General features: G+C 43.1%; 1 protein-coding gene across 2 annotated transcripts; it reads left to right on the top strand.

Annotated features, from left to right (window-relative positions):
- Nucleotides 1-382: 382 nt before the first annotated feature.
- On the top strand, nucleotides 383-18001 carry LOC122612260. 2 transcript variants are annotated; one of them, XM_043785745.1, is made up of 6 exons: nucleotides 383-984; nucleotides 8998-10015; nucleotides 14672-14905; nucleotides 15149-15385; nucleotides 15705-16181; nucleotides 16302-18001. In XM_043785745.1, the coding sequence occupies exons 2-6, from the start codon at nucleotides 9047-9049 to the stop codon at nucleotides 17142-17144; spliced, it is 2760 nt and encodes a 919-aa protein (XP_043641680.1). In that variant the 5' UTR covers nucleotides 383-984; nucleotides 8998-9046; the 3' UTR covers nucleotides 17145-18001. The 2 variants fall into 2 exon arrangements, with proteins under 2 accessions (XP_043641680.1, XP_043641682.1); XM_043785747.1 differs by lacking the exon at nucleotides 383-984 and adding an exon at nucleotides 2944-3075.
- Nucleotides 18002-18753: the final 752 nt, after the last annotated feature.

The raw sequence follows: 18753 nt of genomic DNA, 5'->3' as shown, positions 1-18753 counted from the left end.
TCGCCAACACTGTTTCGAGAGCCAAGAATAATATTGGTATTTTTGAGCTTTCACACCGGTTCTAGCGGTGGAAAACAATAATACACGTAGATCAGTTAGAAAGATCTTCGTACCTTTCACTTTTGAAAATCAAAATACAAAACACATGCTGTATGATTTTTTAATCACAATTTTTAATGTAACTAAAATGAAAATAAAATTTCAAACTGAAAAAAAAACATGGAGCATATAAAACCGGGTTTCATTCAGACGGCCAATTATACTAACATACTAAAACATCGATAATACAATACTTTGTGTGCAATCGATGTTGTATTATTTATCGATGTGGTATTTTACAACGGCTCCGCTGCGATCACACTAAGTTTTGTTTTCGTTTTTCCGCTGTTCGGACGTTCGTTACGGAAACCCGTTCTTTTGTCGTTAGATTCAAAAACGGATTATAACACAATTTCGAATATTACAACGAAATAAAGTGATAAAAAATACTACGTTTGAAAACTGTGCTATATAAATCAAAGAATTGTAAAATAAAACTCAACAAATTACCACAAAAGAAAATGGCGGCTCAGCAAATAAAAAAGAGCAGTCGCGACCACAACAACTGAGCAAGAAATTCAGCTTAAAAGAAACCAACGAAAAAAAGCGTCAACATTTTCGTCTGCCTGAAATTAATCTGGTTTTTATGTTTTACTCGCGCGTCGTAGACATAAAATAAAGACAACAAACAGTGAGTTTTGGTGCGACAGTGTGTGTGTGTGTGCGTTTGATGCCGTTTGTTTGTCTCCTGTTTTTGTGGAAAAAGCCATAAAAAACGTGAAATTCATTAAGCTACAAAAGCAACAATTACGAGCGTTTTACATTGTTTACATTTTGTGTGCCAGCTTTCGTTACGCTTGTGATTTATGTGATTTGTTGAAAGGCAAGAGACGGGTTGGAGAGACCTTAGCCAAAAGCCTAGAAAATAATAATTTTTCTGCTAACGTAAGTTTATAATATGTGTTTTTTGATTACATTTACACTTAAATGGGCTCTGGTGTTTTTGGTGCATTTCGCACAGGCGGCAACTCTTTTTGTGTTTTTATTTTGATGCGGCCTTCGTCCTGCGCTGCTTGCGTCGACGTCGGCGTCGCCATCTGTCACTTTTGAGGGTTGCCAGCTGTTTCGTTGCGCCTTGTATTCAATGCGGCATCTTTAGCATCTGCAGGAAATTGGGTTTCCAAAAAAAAAGAAAGGAAACAAAAGACATTCAGGAGGAGGGGTACTCACGACTGCAGCTGCCGCTGTTTAGGCTTATGTAATTAATAAACCAACACGTGTCTGGCATTGCCAATGACACGTGACAACTCTGGTCGTGAGTAGTGGGGGTGCAATAAAACTTAACGTCTTGTAATTTAATGTTTTTCTTCTTTTTTTATTAATTCCCCGTATGCATAATTTCCCCTTGCCATAATTAAAATCGAGACCAGAGCTCTAGGTAAATTTTTTCTGCGCTTTGGTTGTTATAGCTCAGATTGCGCCATAAAACTCATATAAATCAATAGAAAGCGCAGCAGTACACACACACACACACACCCGCAAAAACCATAACTCACTTGCCATAATAAAACGAGTGAGAGCGAGATGGATGGGGAGAGAGCCCGCGCTCAATATGCAGAGATTTGTGTGGGAATCAAATGACTTGATGTCGTTGTCTCCAATGAAGTGTTAGAATAACGGTGGGGGAGGGGAGTCGGGCGGCAATGGCTCCACCAAGAGATTAGAGAGAGAGCGTGCAGCTGCGCGGTTCTCAAATAGAGTTACCGCTGATGGAGCCTCGCTCGCTCTCGCTCTCTCTCCCAAGTTGGCTCCATCTCTCTATTTCTCTTAGTGCCTTGTGCGGCATGAAAAGTGGTTGTGCTTGCTTCATTCGCTTGTGTGTGTGTGTGTGTGTGTGCACGGTTTGTTTGTCTTTTCCGTGGCATTCAACGCACAGTGGGACAGATAAGGAGATTATCAATTGCTGTCCCCACTCCCGCTCATTAATCTTTTCGCTGCGAGGAAAAAGTATACCAAGTTGAACGATCCATTTGTATCTTACAACTTGATGGTATTTATAGGAACATTGAACGAAAAATAGGGCTGTATCTTTTTGAAGCCTTATTGTATATGTTTAATCTTTCACATAGCATCCGTTTTTCTGTTTGTAAACGTCATACTAAGTTGTTGATCTTACAGGAGGGGTTTATATCTTTGAAATATCCTTTGGTAATTCAGGGCTTCGGCATAAGGTTGTTTGGATCCCATTCGGCTTCGTTTCCTGAAGGTGGCTTCCCTGAGCGGTTCCACTGTGCCGGCCGAGTGCATTTCCATCGTTGCCAATGGCAACCACTTTAGGGAATAATGCCTGTGCCTGCTTATTGAAGCTACGCTTTGTTTGCCCATTTCTCTTTCGCCGCCTCCTTTACCCCAGTCCCCCTTTTCATTCATTTATTAACTAACTAATTTGCCAGGCCCGAAACAAATTGCCCAGCGGAATTGTTATTGTTTCAATTGCAACAAATTGGCCGCTGAGAAAAATGATTTTCTCTCCTTGCGAGCGAGTGATATAGATGGAGGAGGGGAGGAGGAAGGCAAGAACAAGTACAAGTTGCGCATTCGCTCTCCTTTGGAGCTCGCTCAGCTGGCCCGCTCTCTCTCTCTCTGTCTCTCTCACTTGCAACTTCGAGGACTCCGGACTCCAATCGGATTTTACGGACCTGGCTTTAATGCTCGAATGCTGGAGCCGCGATTCAATACGCTTTGGCTTGCGGTCGTCGGCGCTTCTCTTTTTTCGGGCTCCTCTCGCTCGGGGTCTGCGATTCTCCAATTCTCAACATACAGCTACTTTTCTGCTCGGTATATGTCCGCGCGCGTGTGTGTGTTTGTGTGTGCGTGCATGTGTGTGTTGGTGTTAACGTAAAAAGAAATTTTTGCACAGCATTTTTCGTATGAAAAATCAATTGGTATATTGGTGAAAAGCGCAGTTTATGTGAATTTCAAGTGTCACCATTCGGTTCGCATCGAAATCTCGAAGAAATTCATCATTTTAACATGGTAATTTGCATATTTTTTGCACAGTTGTTCTGCAAAATCGTACGCATGTGTGCGTGTGACTACGTTTCGTAGTGTGTGTGTGCGTAGTAGTAAGCCGCATACGATTTTTCGCCGAAAATTGTAGGCGGTGGGCGGGGCACGAGGCAAGTGCCTCAAAAACGTCTCAAAAAGTTCAATGTAGCTGTAAAACGCTGAGCACTGCCCTCCATTATTAATGGCTACACAGAAAAAAAAGTTGTTTAAGCCATATACATAAATTGGTACTAAGGTTCTACATTTGTTAATGCCACTAACACAAAAAAGTTATCCCCACGGTTATATAGAAATAATAATACAGACTTAATTGCTTGCTCTACCCCATATGTGGATAGAACATTAAATAGGAAATCCTGAAATAGATGTAGATGTGTGCATTTCTTTTGCTATTACGCGAATTCTTCAGATATTTATATGAAGCACTAAGTGTTGGCGATACAATACTTTCAGGTTCGCGTGATTTTATTGTAGACAAACTACTGCCATGTGGGGTCATGTCTTGTCATCTCTGACATTATAAGTGTCTAATCAAACTTGAAAAGTATCCACAATTTTCCTGTGTACCTCCCACTTATCTCCCTTGCCTTTCTTCTTCATGTCTTGCAACTGCTTTTGTCTGCACTCATTGCTCGCCTTACAACTTGTTTGCCCCTTTCTTCTTGACCAACAAAAAAATAAAAAAAAAATAGAAGAAAATGTACAAAAAGAAGGAATTGATGGCCGCTTTTGGTACGACTTGGAGTATATTTCTCTACGTGCCTGTCCGCCGTATTTGGTCCGTCTCTGTTTTCTGTCTTCATTTTTCCTGTACTGACTGTGCTACATGCCATATGCGCAACGCAATGTCGTCTTCGTTTGCATTAACCGTTAAACTGCACGTAAGTTATCCGTCTGTCCGTCCGTCCGCCCGTTTGCCTGTCCGTATGTCTGTCCGTTCACCGCCCGCCCGCCCACACATTTGACACATCTTCAGCGCTGCATTTACCTCCTACGAGCTTTATTCCGCTCCTCCAAAACATCGACCATAATAGGGTACTACGAGGAATATCGGATCGGGCTATGCGTGGAATTCGGTGCGTGATTTACGGATTGGGGTGGGATACTCCTAATGGAACATGGCCGCCTAATTTGGCCATTGCCATTGAACATGTGCGTTATTGATTTTGGAATGGGGTTGGGAATGGGAATGGGATTGGGATTGGGTGCCGCCATTCGACCATTATTTATTCATGGGAGGTTGTCAAGAAAGATGAACTTTGAAAATGGCTGATAATTGCAATATATCCTATTGGAAATGCTGTTTAATTAGAGCAATCAAGCAAGTGGAAATGCAAAGTCTTTCAAGTTTAATTGGCAATAATTGAAAATGTAATTGCAGTGAATATTCTTTTTCCGCCTTTTCTGGCGGGTCTAAATTGATTGTTAGGTGAAGAACGAGTAATTAAGTTATTCTTCACAAAATATTAATAACACGATCATTAATTTTCGGTTTTTTTCTGTTTCAATTAGGTGGGGCTTTTGATGTTTTTTAAGCTATTAATCCAGTTCGAACCGTCCTCATTATCGTTTATTTGTAGGGTAGCAGTACAGCTCCCTCGATGCTCCTTATTGCATTTCACTTCATATAGCTGTTATGGCGCTGTTTCTGCCTGTTCTTGGCGTTTGCCTGAAACCTGAAACAAAACGCAGAGACAATGCACGAGCAACAACAACAGCGACAACTCCCTTTTACAGGCAAAACAAGTTTCGGCTGCCTCTGGCCATTTAGTGTTGCTGGAGCTTCGAGTTGGAGTCTCAGTCGAAGTTTGTGGTTACTGCTTGTCTCTGCGCTTTGCGAGATCAACATCTCGAGCTATCGACAGCCTTTGTGGCAAAGAGATGCTAAAGTTTTAAGGCGGCAGGGAATCGCGAGGCAGGCGGCAGCAGCAGCAGCAGGCAAGCAGCATCATCATCGACACCATCTTTTGTGCGGTCGTTGGTTGTTGTCGCTCCACGTTTATTGTGGCTGCTGCACAGCGGAAAAACCCAAATCAAATCCCCCCTCTGAAACCTCAAAATTCACTTACAATCTATAATCGCCGCAGTACAGATCTTGTTCAAAATACATATTTGGTTTTTGAATATGATCCTAGTTTCTACCACCTTTCTCCTTGCATAATCATTTAATAATAAGAAAATAACAAAGAAAACCAATAGTTTCAGGCAACTACTTCAGTTTATAAAATGTATATCTAAAGTATAAAATTTCGCCCCGAAAACCTAAAAGCTTAGATGACAATTTGTGGTGATTGTTTTCTCCCTGTGTGTAGCTTTCTCTCTTTTTGTTTGGCTCGACAGAATATTCTACTAAGTACAAAACCTTTTCTCAACTTAAAACCCGGGCGTGGTAAACACGAATAAAGTACGACCGAACTTAGTCCATTGCATTTCGGGGCAAAATAAAGAAAATAAGGGGCAGTAGGGGATAACAAAAAGAAAAAAAAGGGAAAAAGCCTGTGAAAGAGTGAAAAAAACTTGTCATATGCAAAACACCCGCAGCTGATAAATAAGAAGCAGAGTCGGCCAACCTTTTGTTGTCAATAATGAAGTGCTGGCCGACTGGAGTTCGGATGGTATGGGTTATGGGGTATGGGGCATGTGGCATGGGGGTGTTTTATTTTTCAACTGTGGAACCTTACTTTATCTATCTGGCTTAATGACACCAGCACACACTCGTCGCCCACTGGCAGCGTTAATAAACATGAGATTGAGATGCGCCTCATTTGATGCCAACCTCCTGTGGGTCCGGTCGGTCCATACGATGCCTTACTATCGCACTATGTGCCATGTAGTGGGTCCAATGCGGGGGTGATTCTGGTATTCCGGTGGGTGGTTTGCCCACTGAGCTGACTGTTCTGGTGATAGATTGGCCGTGTTACCGTTTGCCATTTTATTGCGCTCCATTTGGCTGATTACTCATGCCAGTAAACTTTAACGGCTCTCGACAGCGACAAAAACGCTATGAAAGAGAAGAAAACGAGCCACTAAATGGAACGAATCTAGCGAAGATTAAATACGCTTTTTCTCAGTCGTCTTTTGGACTGAAGGGTGAAGCGTCGATAGCCATCTTTCAAAGGATTACATTTCACGGATTGTAAAGATTGGGTTTCCTGACAGTTATTGCGTTTTGAATTATAAACAGTCTTCTATAATCCCTGAATTTACCAAAATGTTAAGTAAGAAATCCGTAAAAGTTTGTATATATGCCGGAGCGATTGCAAAGTCCATGTAGTTTTCCATACAGCTTTTCCGTAGAGTATAAAGATTGCGGTCATTTTGTATCTGATTTATCAGTTTCCCCTGCTATCTTTGTATCTGTGTGCCTCAATGTGTTGAGAGCTCTGGTGTAACCATAATTATTTTTAGTTGCTCAGCGTTTTTGCTGCCAACTTCAAAACCGCAACTCCGCTTCATTGTACGTCAATCAATATGTGTGTGCACGAGTGTGTGTGCATATATGTGTGTGTGTGTGACAATCAATAAATCTTTCAGCCTGTTGGCCGCCCAACCACCCACCAACTCCCCGCCAGCCGACTGTTTCCCTTTTGTATTTGTTGTATTTATGTATTTGCCAACACCCAAAAGGTCCCAAGCCTCCAATTGCATTTCCAATCAGTTTTTATGCTGCACAACAGTGAACACTCGCCAGGGGAGACCCTTTCAATAGATTCGAAATTGATTTCGATTTTATATCCACACTTTAAAGCCAAAGCCGGCGTTCGCTGGGCATGAAAGACAGGGCAAGTGTTATGCTCATTACGATTACTCACCACCCACAGTACGGGGTGGTGCACTGAAAACAAATGGAATATTTCATATTTGTTGGAAAATCTATGTCTCTCAACTTTGCTTGTTTACTTAAGGGGCAGTAAATAAGAAACTTGTTGACATTGAAAAGATATTTTATATACAAATATATGGCGTGTTGTTAGTACTTGAAGTTTTATATGTTAAACATTAAAATTTAAAAGAATCCAATGCTTTAGTAAGGAATTTCGTAGTATTTGGCGCATTTTTTCTCACTGCACATTATTGCGCCACCCCAACTCCCCTCCCCCCTTTTATGAGGCGGTATGGGGGCTTGCCTGTTCCATGTTTGCAATTAAACTTACAGCTCCTAACAACAATGGTAGCTCATAAAAATGGGATAACAAAAACGCGGGGTAAAAGACAAAAATTTAAATAAGGAAAAAACTGCAATGCCGGCCGCATGAAACGGTTCAACAACATCTGGTGGGTGGGTGGTTTTCGGTATACGTAGGGTGGTTGCAGGGAGGGGGTTCCATGGGTGCAGCTTGTGTGGGCGGCAAAACAACACAATACAAAGAAACCGCAACCCACATTTGCTGCTGCAGTTGATATACTACCCTACTACGCGAAACTCTCTCGCTCTCTCGCGGAGAGAGGATTTCCTCTCTCAGCGGGGGAGGGGGGCTTTTTCGCAACGGTTGCAGTTTTTCCCTATTTTTCCGGCACGTCGCATACATAAAAATTCATTAAAAAGGCAGCTTGTAAATGAGATTTACTACTGCCACCGTTATGCGCTTTGCAGTTTTTCCTACGCTTTTCCAACATGCATTTTCCAGCGCAACCCACGCACACACATTTTTGGGGGGGAAGGGGAGGGAAAACCACTCGGATTATGACACCTGGTGCTTTGGATTTTCACTCGCCGGCCGGGCAGCGAGGCTCCAATCGAACAGGTGGCTGCCGCGCCAGTTATCGATAGTCGGGCGGCAATTGCAGTTGCCGTCTTTTGAATTCCAAAACACTTGTTTTTCCGTTTTCCATTTCCCATTTTCATTTGTAGTGCCCGCGCGCATTTACTTTGTAAGCGAATTGCCAGGAAATTGCCGCTGCAGCTTAAGTTTTTTGCATTTTTTATTGTTTCCCCGTAAATCGGGCGGCTTTATTTCTGCGCCCCGCTGTTAATGACATGTTGAGGGCTCCGTTCGTGACTTTCTGCCAGATTTCGCCCGTCCGAGGTCTGCCCGTGCATTTTTCGAGTGTATTATGACGCTGCCGACTAGACAGCAGCCCAATCTGCCCCGCCCCCCGCTCCCGCCCAGCCGACCGCAGAATGCAGTCAACGAACTTTGACACAGCTCGTGCCGCAGCCAAAGCCTCATAGTCCTCGCCCTTTTGCGTGCCCCGTCTCGCCCCGTCTCCCTCTGGCCACCTCGTGCCGTCTCTGTCTGCCAGCTGCTTAGAACACGGCCATGGGTGTTTGGTTTTGGGGGCATTCAGGGCGTATCGGGCAGATATATGAACATCTGTACAAATAACTCAAATAATTGGTGAATTCGGGGAAATTTCCTTCTATGATTGGAAGTTAATTCAATTATAAGAAAGTCTTTTATTCTTAATAATAATTCAGTTCAAGTATCTAAATATTAACAAAGCAAACATCAAGCATTCCCAATCATCTTAAGCTCCAAGAAATCTCTAAATATTGACCAATATATATTTTAAGACATTAAGTGATCTTATGATTAAGCATGGGTATTTCGCGCGTCGCAACCTTTTAAGTTGACTACTTTTTTGTGAATGAAAATTGTAATGCAGTGGAGTAGATAAATGGGGCAGGGATTGGATGGGGGCCTAAAAACATGAAGCTGCGATGCAGGGGAGTGGGAGTTGAGGAACCCGTGGCGCAGTTTATTGACTCGCCATGTAAGCAGTGTAAACAGTGTTGTGAGCCCTATTTTTAGAGTAGAACATCAAAACTGTCTATGACCAATTATGCAGATTTCTTGTTTTCTGGCACACACATCTGGCGGACACATTTGCCCAACTGCAGTACTGATTTTCCCATTTTCTTTCTCTCTCTGTGTGTTTTTCCACCAGGAGTCGGCGAAGTTGCGGCCCCGGCGGCCAGTAGAGGCGCATAATAATCATGCATCGTTCGCTGAAGCCGCATGCATCCACCGCACAGGCTAAGAAGGTGCAACCGCCAACGATACCAGGGGACTCGCCGCAGGACTTGCATCTCTATCAGCAGCCGCAGCAGCTTCACCACCACCACCAGCACCATCATCATCCGCACCACCAGCCGTCGATACCGCTCTACCGGCTGAGCGGACCACTGCGCCATCACCAAAACCACCAGGCGGACGATGGGATCAGCATGAGCGGCAGCAGCATCGTTTCGTCGCCCTCGCTGGAGGAGGGTGGCTTCAATTTGCCCCGGGAGACGAGTGTGGCCCTGCGTCTTAAGGATGAAGTGGGTGGCACTTCAGCGGTAGCCCCTTCCGCTGGCGTCGGAGGAGGAGGTGGCGCGACGGTGGTTGGAGCACCTCCTCCCGGAGCTGGAAAGCCCGGAGTTGCCATGGTTCCACCGCCACCCGTTTTCTGTGCCACTTTGCGCGAACCGCTGACCCACAAAGCGGCAGTCTACTACCACCAGCAGCTGGCCCTGCAGGAGGATCAGGGCATCGATCTAACCCAATCGCCTGGCCGAGACTCGCCGGGCTCCTCGTCGGGCTCGGCGGGCTCTGGATCTCGTCACAGCACCGCCAGCTTGGACTCGGGTCGGGCCTCCTCCTACCTGACGGGTGTGTCCTCGTCGGGCGCCTCGATTCGTGCTCCACTCTCCTCGCCGCGCTGCAGTTCCGTGAGCTCGTGCTCCATTGGCAGTGTGGATCGGCAGCGGAACGATGAGCTCATCATCGACTGGCTGCTGGAGATGAAGCACGAGGAGTACGCCCAGCTGTTCATCGCCGCGGGCTACGATCTGCCCACCATTGCGCGCATGACGCCGGAGGATCTCACCGCCATTGGCATCAAGAATCCGAATCATCGCGAGCGGATCAAGCAGCGGATCGACAAGCTGCAGGTGCTCGACAATTTGCCGCATTTCGTGCCGGTAAGTAAAATTTACAAAAAAAAAAAACAAGATAAATAAATATGCCTTAAGCATAAACTTTTTCAAAAGTGTTCTAGAAACACTAAACGGACTTTATCTCTCCACAATAAAGTCGAGAGTTCCGGAAAAATATCTCTGTTTGTTAGCACGCCCGCAAATATTTGCCTATCTAATCAGTAGAGAACCAGTTCAACGCGTGATGCACCTTGTGGTACAGTAGAGACTTTTTAGTGGAAAGCCTTGCAGCTGCGTACTTTCAAAATGAAAAGTTATTTTCTATATAATGTTGGTTGATTTGCTTTTTCATTTAACAACACAAACCTATTGCCAACAATATGGCTGTTAAACTTTAAAAACTTAACGATAAACGCTGAGGCTTAAAATATTAAAATAGGGAAAGGAAAAGTAAAACATAAATCGATTGGAAAGGAAGTGGCTCATTAGCGATGAAGTTTGAATACAATACAGATTAAAAAGGCAGTGGTATGGCAACTAATGGCTAGGCTAGCGATCAACTACTGTGAACGTTGGCCTGCAATCACGTAGAGCAACTTATTTAGTCATTGTTAACACAGATAGGCACTCACACACACACACACACACGGCTGCGAGCTTGGCAAATTGCCATATTGGCATTAATTGTGGCCGGCAACACCCTTTTCTCTCTTTTCGCCGTTTTCCCCGCCTGCTTGTTTAGTTACCGGCTTATCTTTTATATTCATTAAATAAGCATTTGCAAAAAAGAAGAAAAGAGTGAGCAGAAAAATAAACTTGTTTCCCACATGCGAAGGAGAAAAAGAGAACTTAAAACGGCGCCGTCAGCTCATTTTTTTAATAAAGGAATTTTATTAAATATGCGCACATTAATTCCCATCAACAATTCATTAAAAACACGAAGAGCAAATTGAATAAATATATACAAACTAAAAGTCCATTCGTGCGGATATCTGTGGTGACATTTAGTTGAACTTGAAATAGCAGCAGCAACCTGCTCCATCGCAGATAATTGCTCTGCGGATCGAAGCCGATCATTAGCCAATCGATCTGACAGACCAAGGTTCCAGCTGAATGACTAAGATGATGGCCAACAATGCTCATTCAGTGAAATGCCATTCAGAGTCGCCTTCCAGCCGTAGAAGTAATGGATTTGAATCGCATAATCGCAGGTGAACAAACTGTTGAGTTCAAAATAAAACAGAATCTGATAGGACTCGCATTAAACTGGCATTACTTCCGCTGTTAAATCTTTGGTGTTTTGCATTTATAACAAGTTAAAAATGTGTTCAATTTATATGCTTTTTATTTATCTTCAAGTGGTATACAGGCTTATATTTAAGTTGCGGACTGTTTCCATAACAACGTACATGCATATAGGGTATTACTTGCCAAACTTCCGCCTTCGAATTCGAGCTCGTAGATTATTCAGCAAACTTACCTTCCCCAGTTAACTGCACCAAAATTCGTACGAAAAGTACGTGCCTTACAAAATGCAACCACCTGAGGTCTTATCAATATGCATTTCACGTTTGGCCCTAAACAACGCTTTCAAGTCGAATGACTAACCCCGAATAAAATCAACACGCTGTGCATATGGAAATGCATACCAAATAAGATGCGAAACATGCATATCACCGGGGAATCGGTTCAAAGTTTACAACTTGACCAACATAATTATTTCGAATTTTTAAGCTCCACATGGAAACGAATCCAAGTCCAAGTCTATGTGGTGGCTTTGATGCTCCATATGTGCTCCAAAAATGTTCGAAAAATGCCTCCATAAATTAACATGAATTGTTTGACTATACTCGTAGCATATCCACATTCGTGGCACGAGTTCCATATTCACGGAGAGCTGCATTCCGGAGCCGATTAACACCCAACGGCCATAATCTTCAACTTCAACTGCAGCTTCGACTGATTCATTTCGTCAGACTGCAGATGCAGATGTATGTTTGTATATATAGGTACATATATACATATATAGTTCGGTATATGGGTGTATAACTGCATTCCCCGCCCACTCGGCTATATTGCAGCCCACCTGCCGGCGGAGCGAATACAGAAAATATCATTTATCGCCTTTATCGATCATTCAACGGATCTCGGACTCCAACTCGGACTCGGACTTGTGCCACATTCCGCTCGATTTCGGTTAATTGTTAGTTTTGCTCCATCTAATAACCTCCATTTTGGTGTTTCATTATCGCAACGCCTCGAATCTTTTCCAAGCGATTTGCCATGCTCTTTAGCTGCAATTTTTCAAATCAGTATGACCTCAGAATGAGCTCTTGTTGTTTGTTTGTTTCACAGACGGTTTTGTATTTCAGCTGAAAAATGCTCGATAATATTTTACTAGCTGTGTAGAATTTTGCGCTTTTTGTTGTTCGACATTCCTTTTTTTTCTTTTTTTTTTTGTATTTTATTTTGCTGTTTATATAACGCGCCGTGACTGTTTTCGCAAGTTAGCCAAGTTTTGTGGTCGAGTTACCCGTATTGTTGTCGTTCTTTATCGCTCCATTCGATATTTCTTATTTGTTGATCTTGGGCGAGACACTCTTTGTCTTTTGGGGTGCGGTTGTAGGGCTCCACGACACTGAGACAATTTTATCTTTTCCTGTTACGTAGGGTACATGATATTAGAAAAACTGCAAAACTACCTCAAAGTCTTTAAATGTCAAAGTGATTTATTTCGTAAATTTAAGCTCAAGTACTAACAGTCTCTGTATATGATTAGATCATAGAGTTACTGCCCACACTTCTTAACAGTTGTTACTATTTAAGTTTGCAACAAATTAAATAGCTAACTTTTAAAGATAGATATTTGTTAGCAGATCCAATAGCTTCGCAATTGTTTTTGTCACCGTGTACCTTCACTTACATCACCCATAACGAGCGAGACTCGAGCTCACTTCGCTCATTAGCCAGCATTCTTCAGCCTCTACGGCTGGCTTTCTTTTTTCGCACACACATCTTTATCTTGGCGAAAAAGGAAATAAAGCGAAATAACTGAAAAGTGAGCGCGGGAAGGAAAAGGTTATTAAACGGTCGCCAATCCGCCGCCGCTGCGAGCCCCACAATCAGCCAGCAAACGACCTTGAGGGTCGGAAGGCGCTGAAGTTGGCTTATATATTCCTACTTTTCTCGCGGTCCGTTAGTAAGGTCCAAAATGCTTTTTGGTTGTTTGGTTTTCTGACTGACGCATTCGCTGGAACTGACGCTTTTTCACTTTTGTTGTACATAGTACGTACAGTTTGTTGTTTTGTTGTTTTTGTGTCTCTTGGTCGGTCAGCGATTTGCTTTTCAAAAACCTGTTTTCTCGTTTTTGCCTGCTCTAATGATGGCTGCCGCTGCTGTTTAGTGTCATACCATATGCTACCTGCTAATGGATTTCGGAGAAGCGAACTCATAGTGAAGCCACCAAGCACCAAAAAACCAAATTGTTATTTAGATAAATATTTTGTTAAAGTTTTAGTATAATATATGGTGTCGTGCCTGCTGGAGATCTTCGCCCGTTTGGCCGAGGCTGTAGGATTTCGATTAGCATATGGGTCTTATAGAGTTGCGGGCTTGTCATTATTGTTGTTTTGCTGCGACATTCACTTCGGAGTTGTGAGGCATACATTAAAATAGTGTTTGAAGTGGCATTCCTCGCTGGAGAGTTCTCTAAATAAACAACTGAACAACGAAGCTCAAGATCAGAAATATTTTCATACCTACTTTACCAAAGAGTCGGATTATCGGGGGTTTCCAAATGGCTATATATGCTTTCTAAAATTGAAATTTAACTGGCATTTTTAAAAAGTAAAATGGAAATCGATATATGCAATAGTACATGCCCTAATTGAATTATCGGTCTAAAGTAAGGAAAGCAGCAGACTTGTTCCCCGCTGATGTCATGTTCAATAGATACTTTTATATGAGATTGAATTTCCTATAGCACGAATGATATTCTAGCAATCAAACGCTTTGAATGTGATTTTCCTATGGCGAGGCTCTTCCAGCAATCACATCACATTTCGCAGAAGACAAGGCGTTTAATTAAATTGAAATCAACAGCAATTTAGCTGCCAAAAGAGCAGACAGTCATAGAGCTACCCAAAAAGAAAAAAGCAGAAAAAACGAAGAAAACTGATTAACACATCGCGTACATGGCGCATAAAGTACGCATGTGTGTATGAAAAAGTGGCTTTACACGCACTGAAGCCAACGATTTTTGACTGCATCGTATACTCCACTCGTATGAGTATTTATCTGGGGGTATATAGCGACTTTTGGTTACGAGTCGGGCTAGCCTGCTACCGTTTAATGACGACAGCAACGAGTTTTGGCTTTTATTCGTTTCTTTATGCCTGTGCTTTGACGCGATTTATGTCATATCTTATCAATTACAACTGATTAGAGCTGGAGCGACGACGAGCGACGGGCGGGTGGGCTCATCATGAGAGACACCAGCCCAGTTCCAGCCTTATATGTAACCCAGTCCCGCCCAGCCGAATCCAACCCATTCCACTCGAATCCCCCTTTATCAGCGGGGTCTGAACTAGTTCATGGACAATTTGTAGTCTGTGCCGATCTGTGTTCCCTACTCGAATGCGATTAGCTGCCTCCAATAAAACATAACGATAATGACGTCTCAATTCCGATCTCCCCTTCCAGGGATCCATAGAGGAATGGCTGCAGCTGCTGCGTCTGGAGGAGTACATCCAGCCGTTACTGGAGCAGAACTATAAGACGGTGCGCGACGTAACCCAAGTGACTTGGGAGGATCTCGAGGACATTGGCATTGTCAAGTTGGGCCACCAAAAGAAGATTCTGCTGGCCATCAAGCGTGTGAAGGACATCATTAGCGGAAAGTGGAACCCAGGCGGCGCCAATGCCTACCAACAGCAGGTGAGAAGTGGTTCTATTAAAAGGGGGTGTTGAGAAACGAACACCAAGGATTCAAAAGATGGTTCCAGTTAATTAAAGGATTTTATATTATTTAACCTAAATTCTATAGTTTGTGTTGTATTTTTGAACCTTTCCTTAATCTAATTTGATTTAATTTGATTTTAATTTACCACTAACTTGTTTCGTTACTATTTTGTTCATTTGCTTTGTATGATTTCCCCCATCGGAATGGTGACCAAGCAGGAGTACCAGCGGAAGCCCTGGCAATTCAATGTGCCCATACCCAGTACGCCATCCTATGTGCCAACCACCCGCGTCTCGTGGGACGACACGAAAATCTACGCCACCAGCAGTGTCCTGAATGCCACTGCCCCATCCGGGAGCAGCTGCCTCAACAGCAGCCTCACCAACGGAGACGCCTACTACTGCACGGGCAGCAACCACGAGTGCTGCTCGGGCAACGATGTGGTGCTCATTAAGGTGGGCACTTGGTTCTCAACAGCTAAAAAGCGTAGCAGCCCGTTGGCCTTGACCTTTCAAGTGCCCTTTTGGCATTTTGGCCACAAGCTAAATGCTGCATGGCGAACATCGTTGATTTACTAATTTCAAATTTAGTTAAATATTGCTTAGAAATGATTATTTTAATTTATGTTAGTTACTTCTGTTATTGTTTAACTATACAAAAGAAGATTTACGAATTTAAGATACTCTCTTTGAAAAGCATTAACTTGAATGAAAACTGGCCTCATTAATTTCAAAAAGGTGCACCTCTTAACGAGCCTCTTATCCTTTTCTGCAGGTTCGTCAGCCGCGCGGCAAGAGCCTGGAATCCTTGGAGGACATCCACGACAACAGCACGCGCAGCCATCTGACCTTCAGCCATTACACAACCACGGACTACGGCCACTTTGGGCCACCCACAACAGCGGCGGCTGCGGCGGCAATGGCTGCAGCGGCCACACTGCAGCAGCAGCATCATCACCAGCAGCTGCTCCACCAGCAACAGCAGCAGGCGGCTGCCGCCCGTCTCCTGGGCAACAATGCGCCAGGCATTGGGTGGCGGCGATCCTACGACGACGGCGACATCACACCCACCAACGATGCCACGAGGGAGCTGCTCTACGAGCAGGAGGGCGGTGGAACTCTGCCGCGCCAGCAGCGGGGCATCCTGCAGCGGGCGGTGCTGAACACCATGCCGCCTCTGGAGCACCACCACTACATGAATGCAGCGGCTGCGGCGGAGTATGGTGCGGCCAGCGGTGTGGAGGGAGGAACGGTGAGTTAGGATTCCATAGATCATTGAGAACACTTCTCTGCGGTTGCCAAAAATGTTAAGTGGCAACCGTGGATTTAAGCCTTGGAACTCTTCCTAACTAATGGCTGTCTTCCATTCCAGAATTATATGAGCGGCAGTCCCTTGACGGGCAAGAAGATAGCTCCTGAGCCACCTAGACGCCACTGCAGCATACGCAACTCCCGCACGCTGAGCGGAGAGGGAGTGCCGTCTGGAGCGGCTGCGCAGGCGCATCAACAGGCAGTCCAGCAGCAGCAGGGGCAGCACATGTTCTACGGCCACACGGCGCAGCACTGGCAGCAACAGCAGGCGGGGGCGGGGACTGGTCAGCAGCCGATCTACGCCAACTATGCCACCATTCAACAGACAACGGCGGAGATACACTGCGAAAAGTATCACGACAGCAAGTCGACTTCCAGCATAGATTCGATTGACACGATACCCTTTGCCAACGAGAACACCGGGACGATAAAGCAGCGGCTGCTCAACCGCCAGGAGCTGCAGGGCGGCGGAGCGGGCAACAATAATGTACCCGGCGGCGGCCATCCCGCACACCTGCACTCCTCCAGCTCGAGCTCCAGCTCCTCCTCCACGAACACCATCGCGAATATAGCGCACTCGTTCCATTCGCTGAAATCTTCCAGTTCGTTGCACGATGCCACATTGGCGCGGAGCGAAAGCATGGGCAGCACAGCTAGCGGTGGAAGTGCCTTGCACCTGCGCTCACCCACATTGGATATGTCGAATCCCGGAGGATCGGCGGTGGAGCCTGCAAGTTCGCCGGAAGCAGCCGTTCCAACTGTAGCCATAAACAATGGCGTTCCGCCCAAAGTGTCGGTGAACGTTCTGAACGACATTGGCAATATGCTAGCCAATCTCACGGACGAGCTGGACGCCATGCTGGAGGAGGAGAAGCGAGTGGGCCTCAACATAGACAGTGAATAAATCTCCAATCAAACAACAAATTGTAGTGTAGCTGAATTTAGAAGTTGTGGTGTATCTTGTAATGTCTTATGTACTTCAACATAGTTAAGTTCAACTTGTTTTTGTATTTTTTTATTCCAAATGCGTGTGAAGAAGCATTCTTATTAGGTCGTATTCTGTATCATTTCGATATACACACTGTGTAGTAAAAAGTAACTAAAACTAAAAAGCTTTGGACAAACCATGTATACTTTTGTACTTTTCCTAAACTCTCCTCCCATTCCCGAAACTATGAGTGTTAACAATACAAAATGAAAATATCCAAGTAAAAGAATGGTAAATGAAGCGCAACATGCATATATGCAGAACTTGCATAGTTATTATATAGCATAAAATATATATAATTCTATATAAAAATAAATATTTAAACGAAATCATTTATATGGACAAGTATTTAGTGGTTTGATACTATACGACAGAGAAATCAACAAATAAACCACACGGCACACTCTTAAACAAACACAATGAAAGTCAGACAAGAACTACTATTTAAAGATCCCATTCAGACAATTTCAAATTGCATTATTCTATAATTTTGTACCTTAGTGAGTTCTTTATACATTTTTTTCAAATCACGCTGCACAGAAATGTTTCTTTTTGTTATGATTACAACTGAAATCAAACTATATGAAAATGAATGTATAATTAAGTGTTATTCCATACAAAGTAAAAATTGCATTATATAAAATATAAAACCTATATTAGCGTTAAATTAAGAAATCAAAAATTAAAAGAGGAGAACGAATCCATCTTTATAAATTATGTTTAATCGGGCATTGATGCTGAATAACGTTTAAAATTCCGTGGTATACAACTGAATTGCCTTCTTCTTTATAATTTACATAAATAAAAATCTTTTAGTAAAAATTTTGGTTTTGAGTGTATTTTCAATTTTCTGTTAATTGCGCTCAGTTAAAAATATGTTTGGTGCGCATATCATTAGAGGAAATTGGAGTATTCGATTTATAAACGCATATAAGGAAAAGTAAAAGAATTAAATACAAATAAAATCACAAACATGTAAAGCACATAAAGGGCAAAACAAAAATGACGAAAACAGATAACAAATAAAGTAAACTTTCATAGTAAAATGTGGTTAGTTTTAATGCATATTTTCTTGTTTAGTCAGACGGATACCGATCTATTTATATTAATTTAATTCTTATTTACCACCGGTAACAAAAATTCTTTTCGAAAACAATATTTTTTTATAATTCATTTGCGGGATATTTACGTTTATAAGAGCGGAGATTATTCAAAACGTTATGAAGTGGTTCAACTACGTAACGTGATGTATTGGCTTACGTAAAATACTTATCACGTAACCAAGCCCGCCAAAATATGAATTTAAAAAAAAATTGTGTTAGCTTTTTATCCACTTAAATATAAATTGTAATAAAATCAAACTGCTGAAAAAATAAGAACACAGCGCTCACTGGAATTCATTCATATTGTTTAAAATAATATTTTTCCTAAAAAAAAGTTGGCAACAATGCAGCAAAGTTGTGAAATATACTAAAAGAATAAAATATACCAACTGCTTTTTTCAGCAACTGCTGGACAGCATTTG

Source organism: Drosophila teissieri, chromosome 2R, assembly GCF_016746235.2.
Source record: "Drosophila teissieri strain GT53w chromosome 2R, Prin_Dtei_1.1, whole genome shotgun sequence".
Taxonomy (NCBI): domain Eukaryota; kingdom Metazoa; phylum Arthropoda; class Insecta; order Diptera; family Drosophilidae; genus Drosophila; species Drosophila teissieri.
Note: the sequence above shows the minus strand (reverse complement) of the source record. Positions and strands in the feature narration are given on the sequence as shown.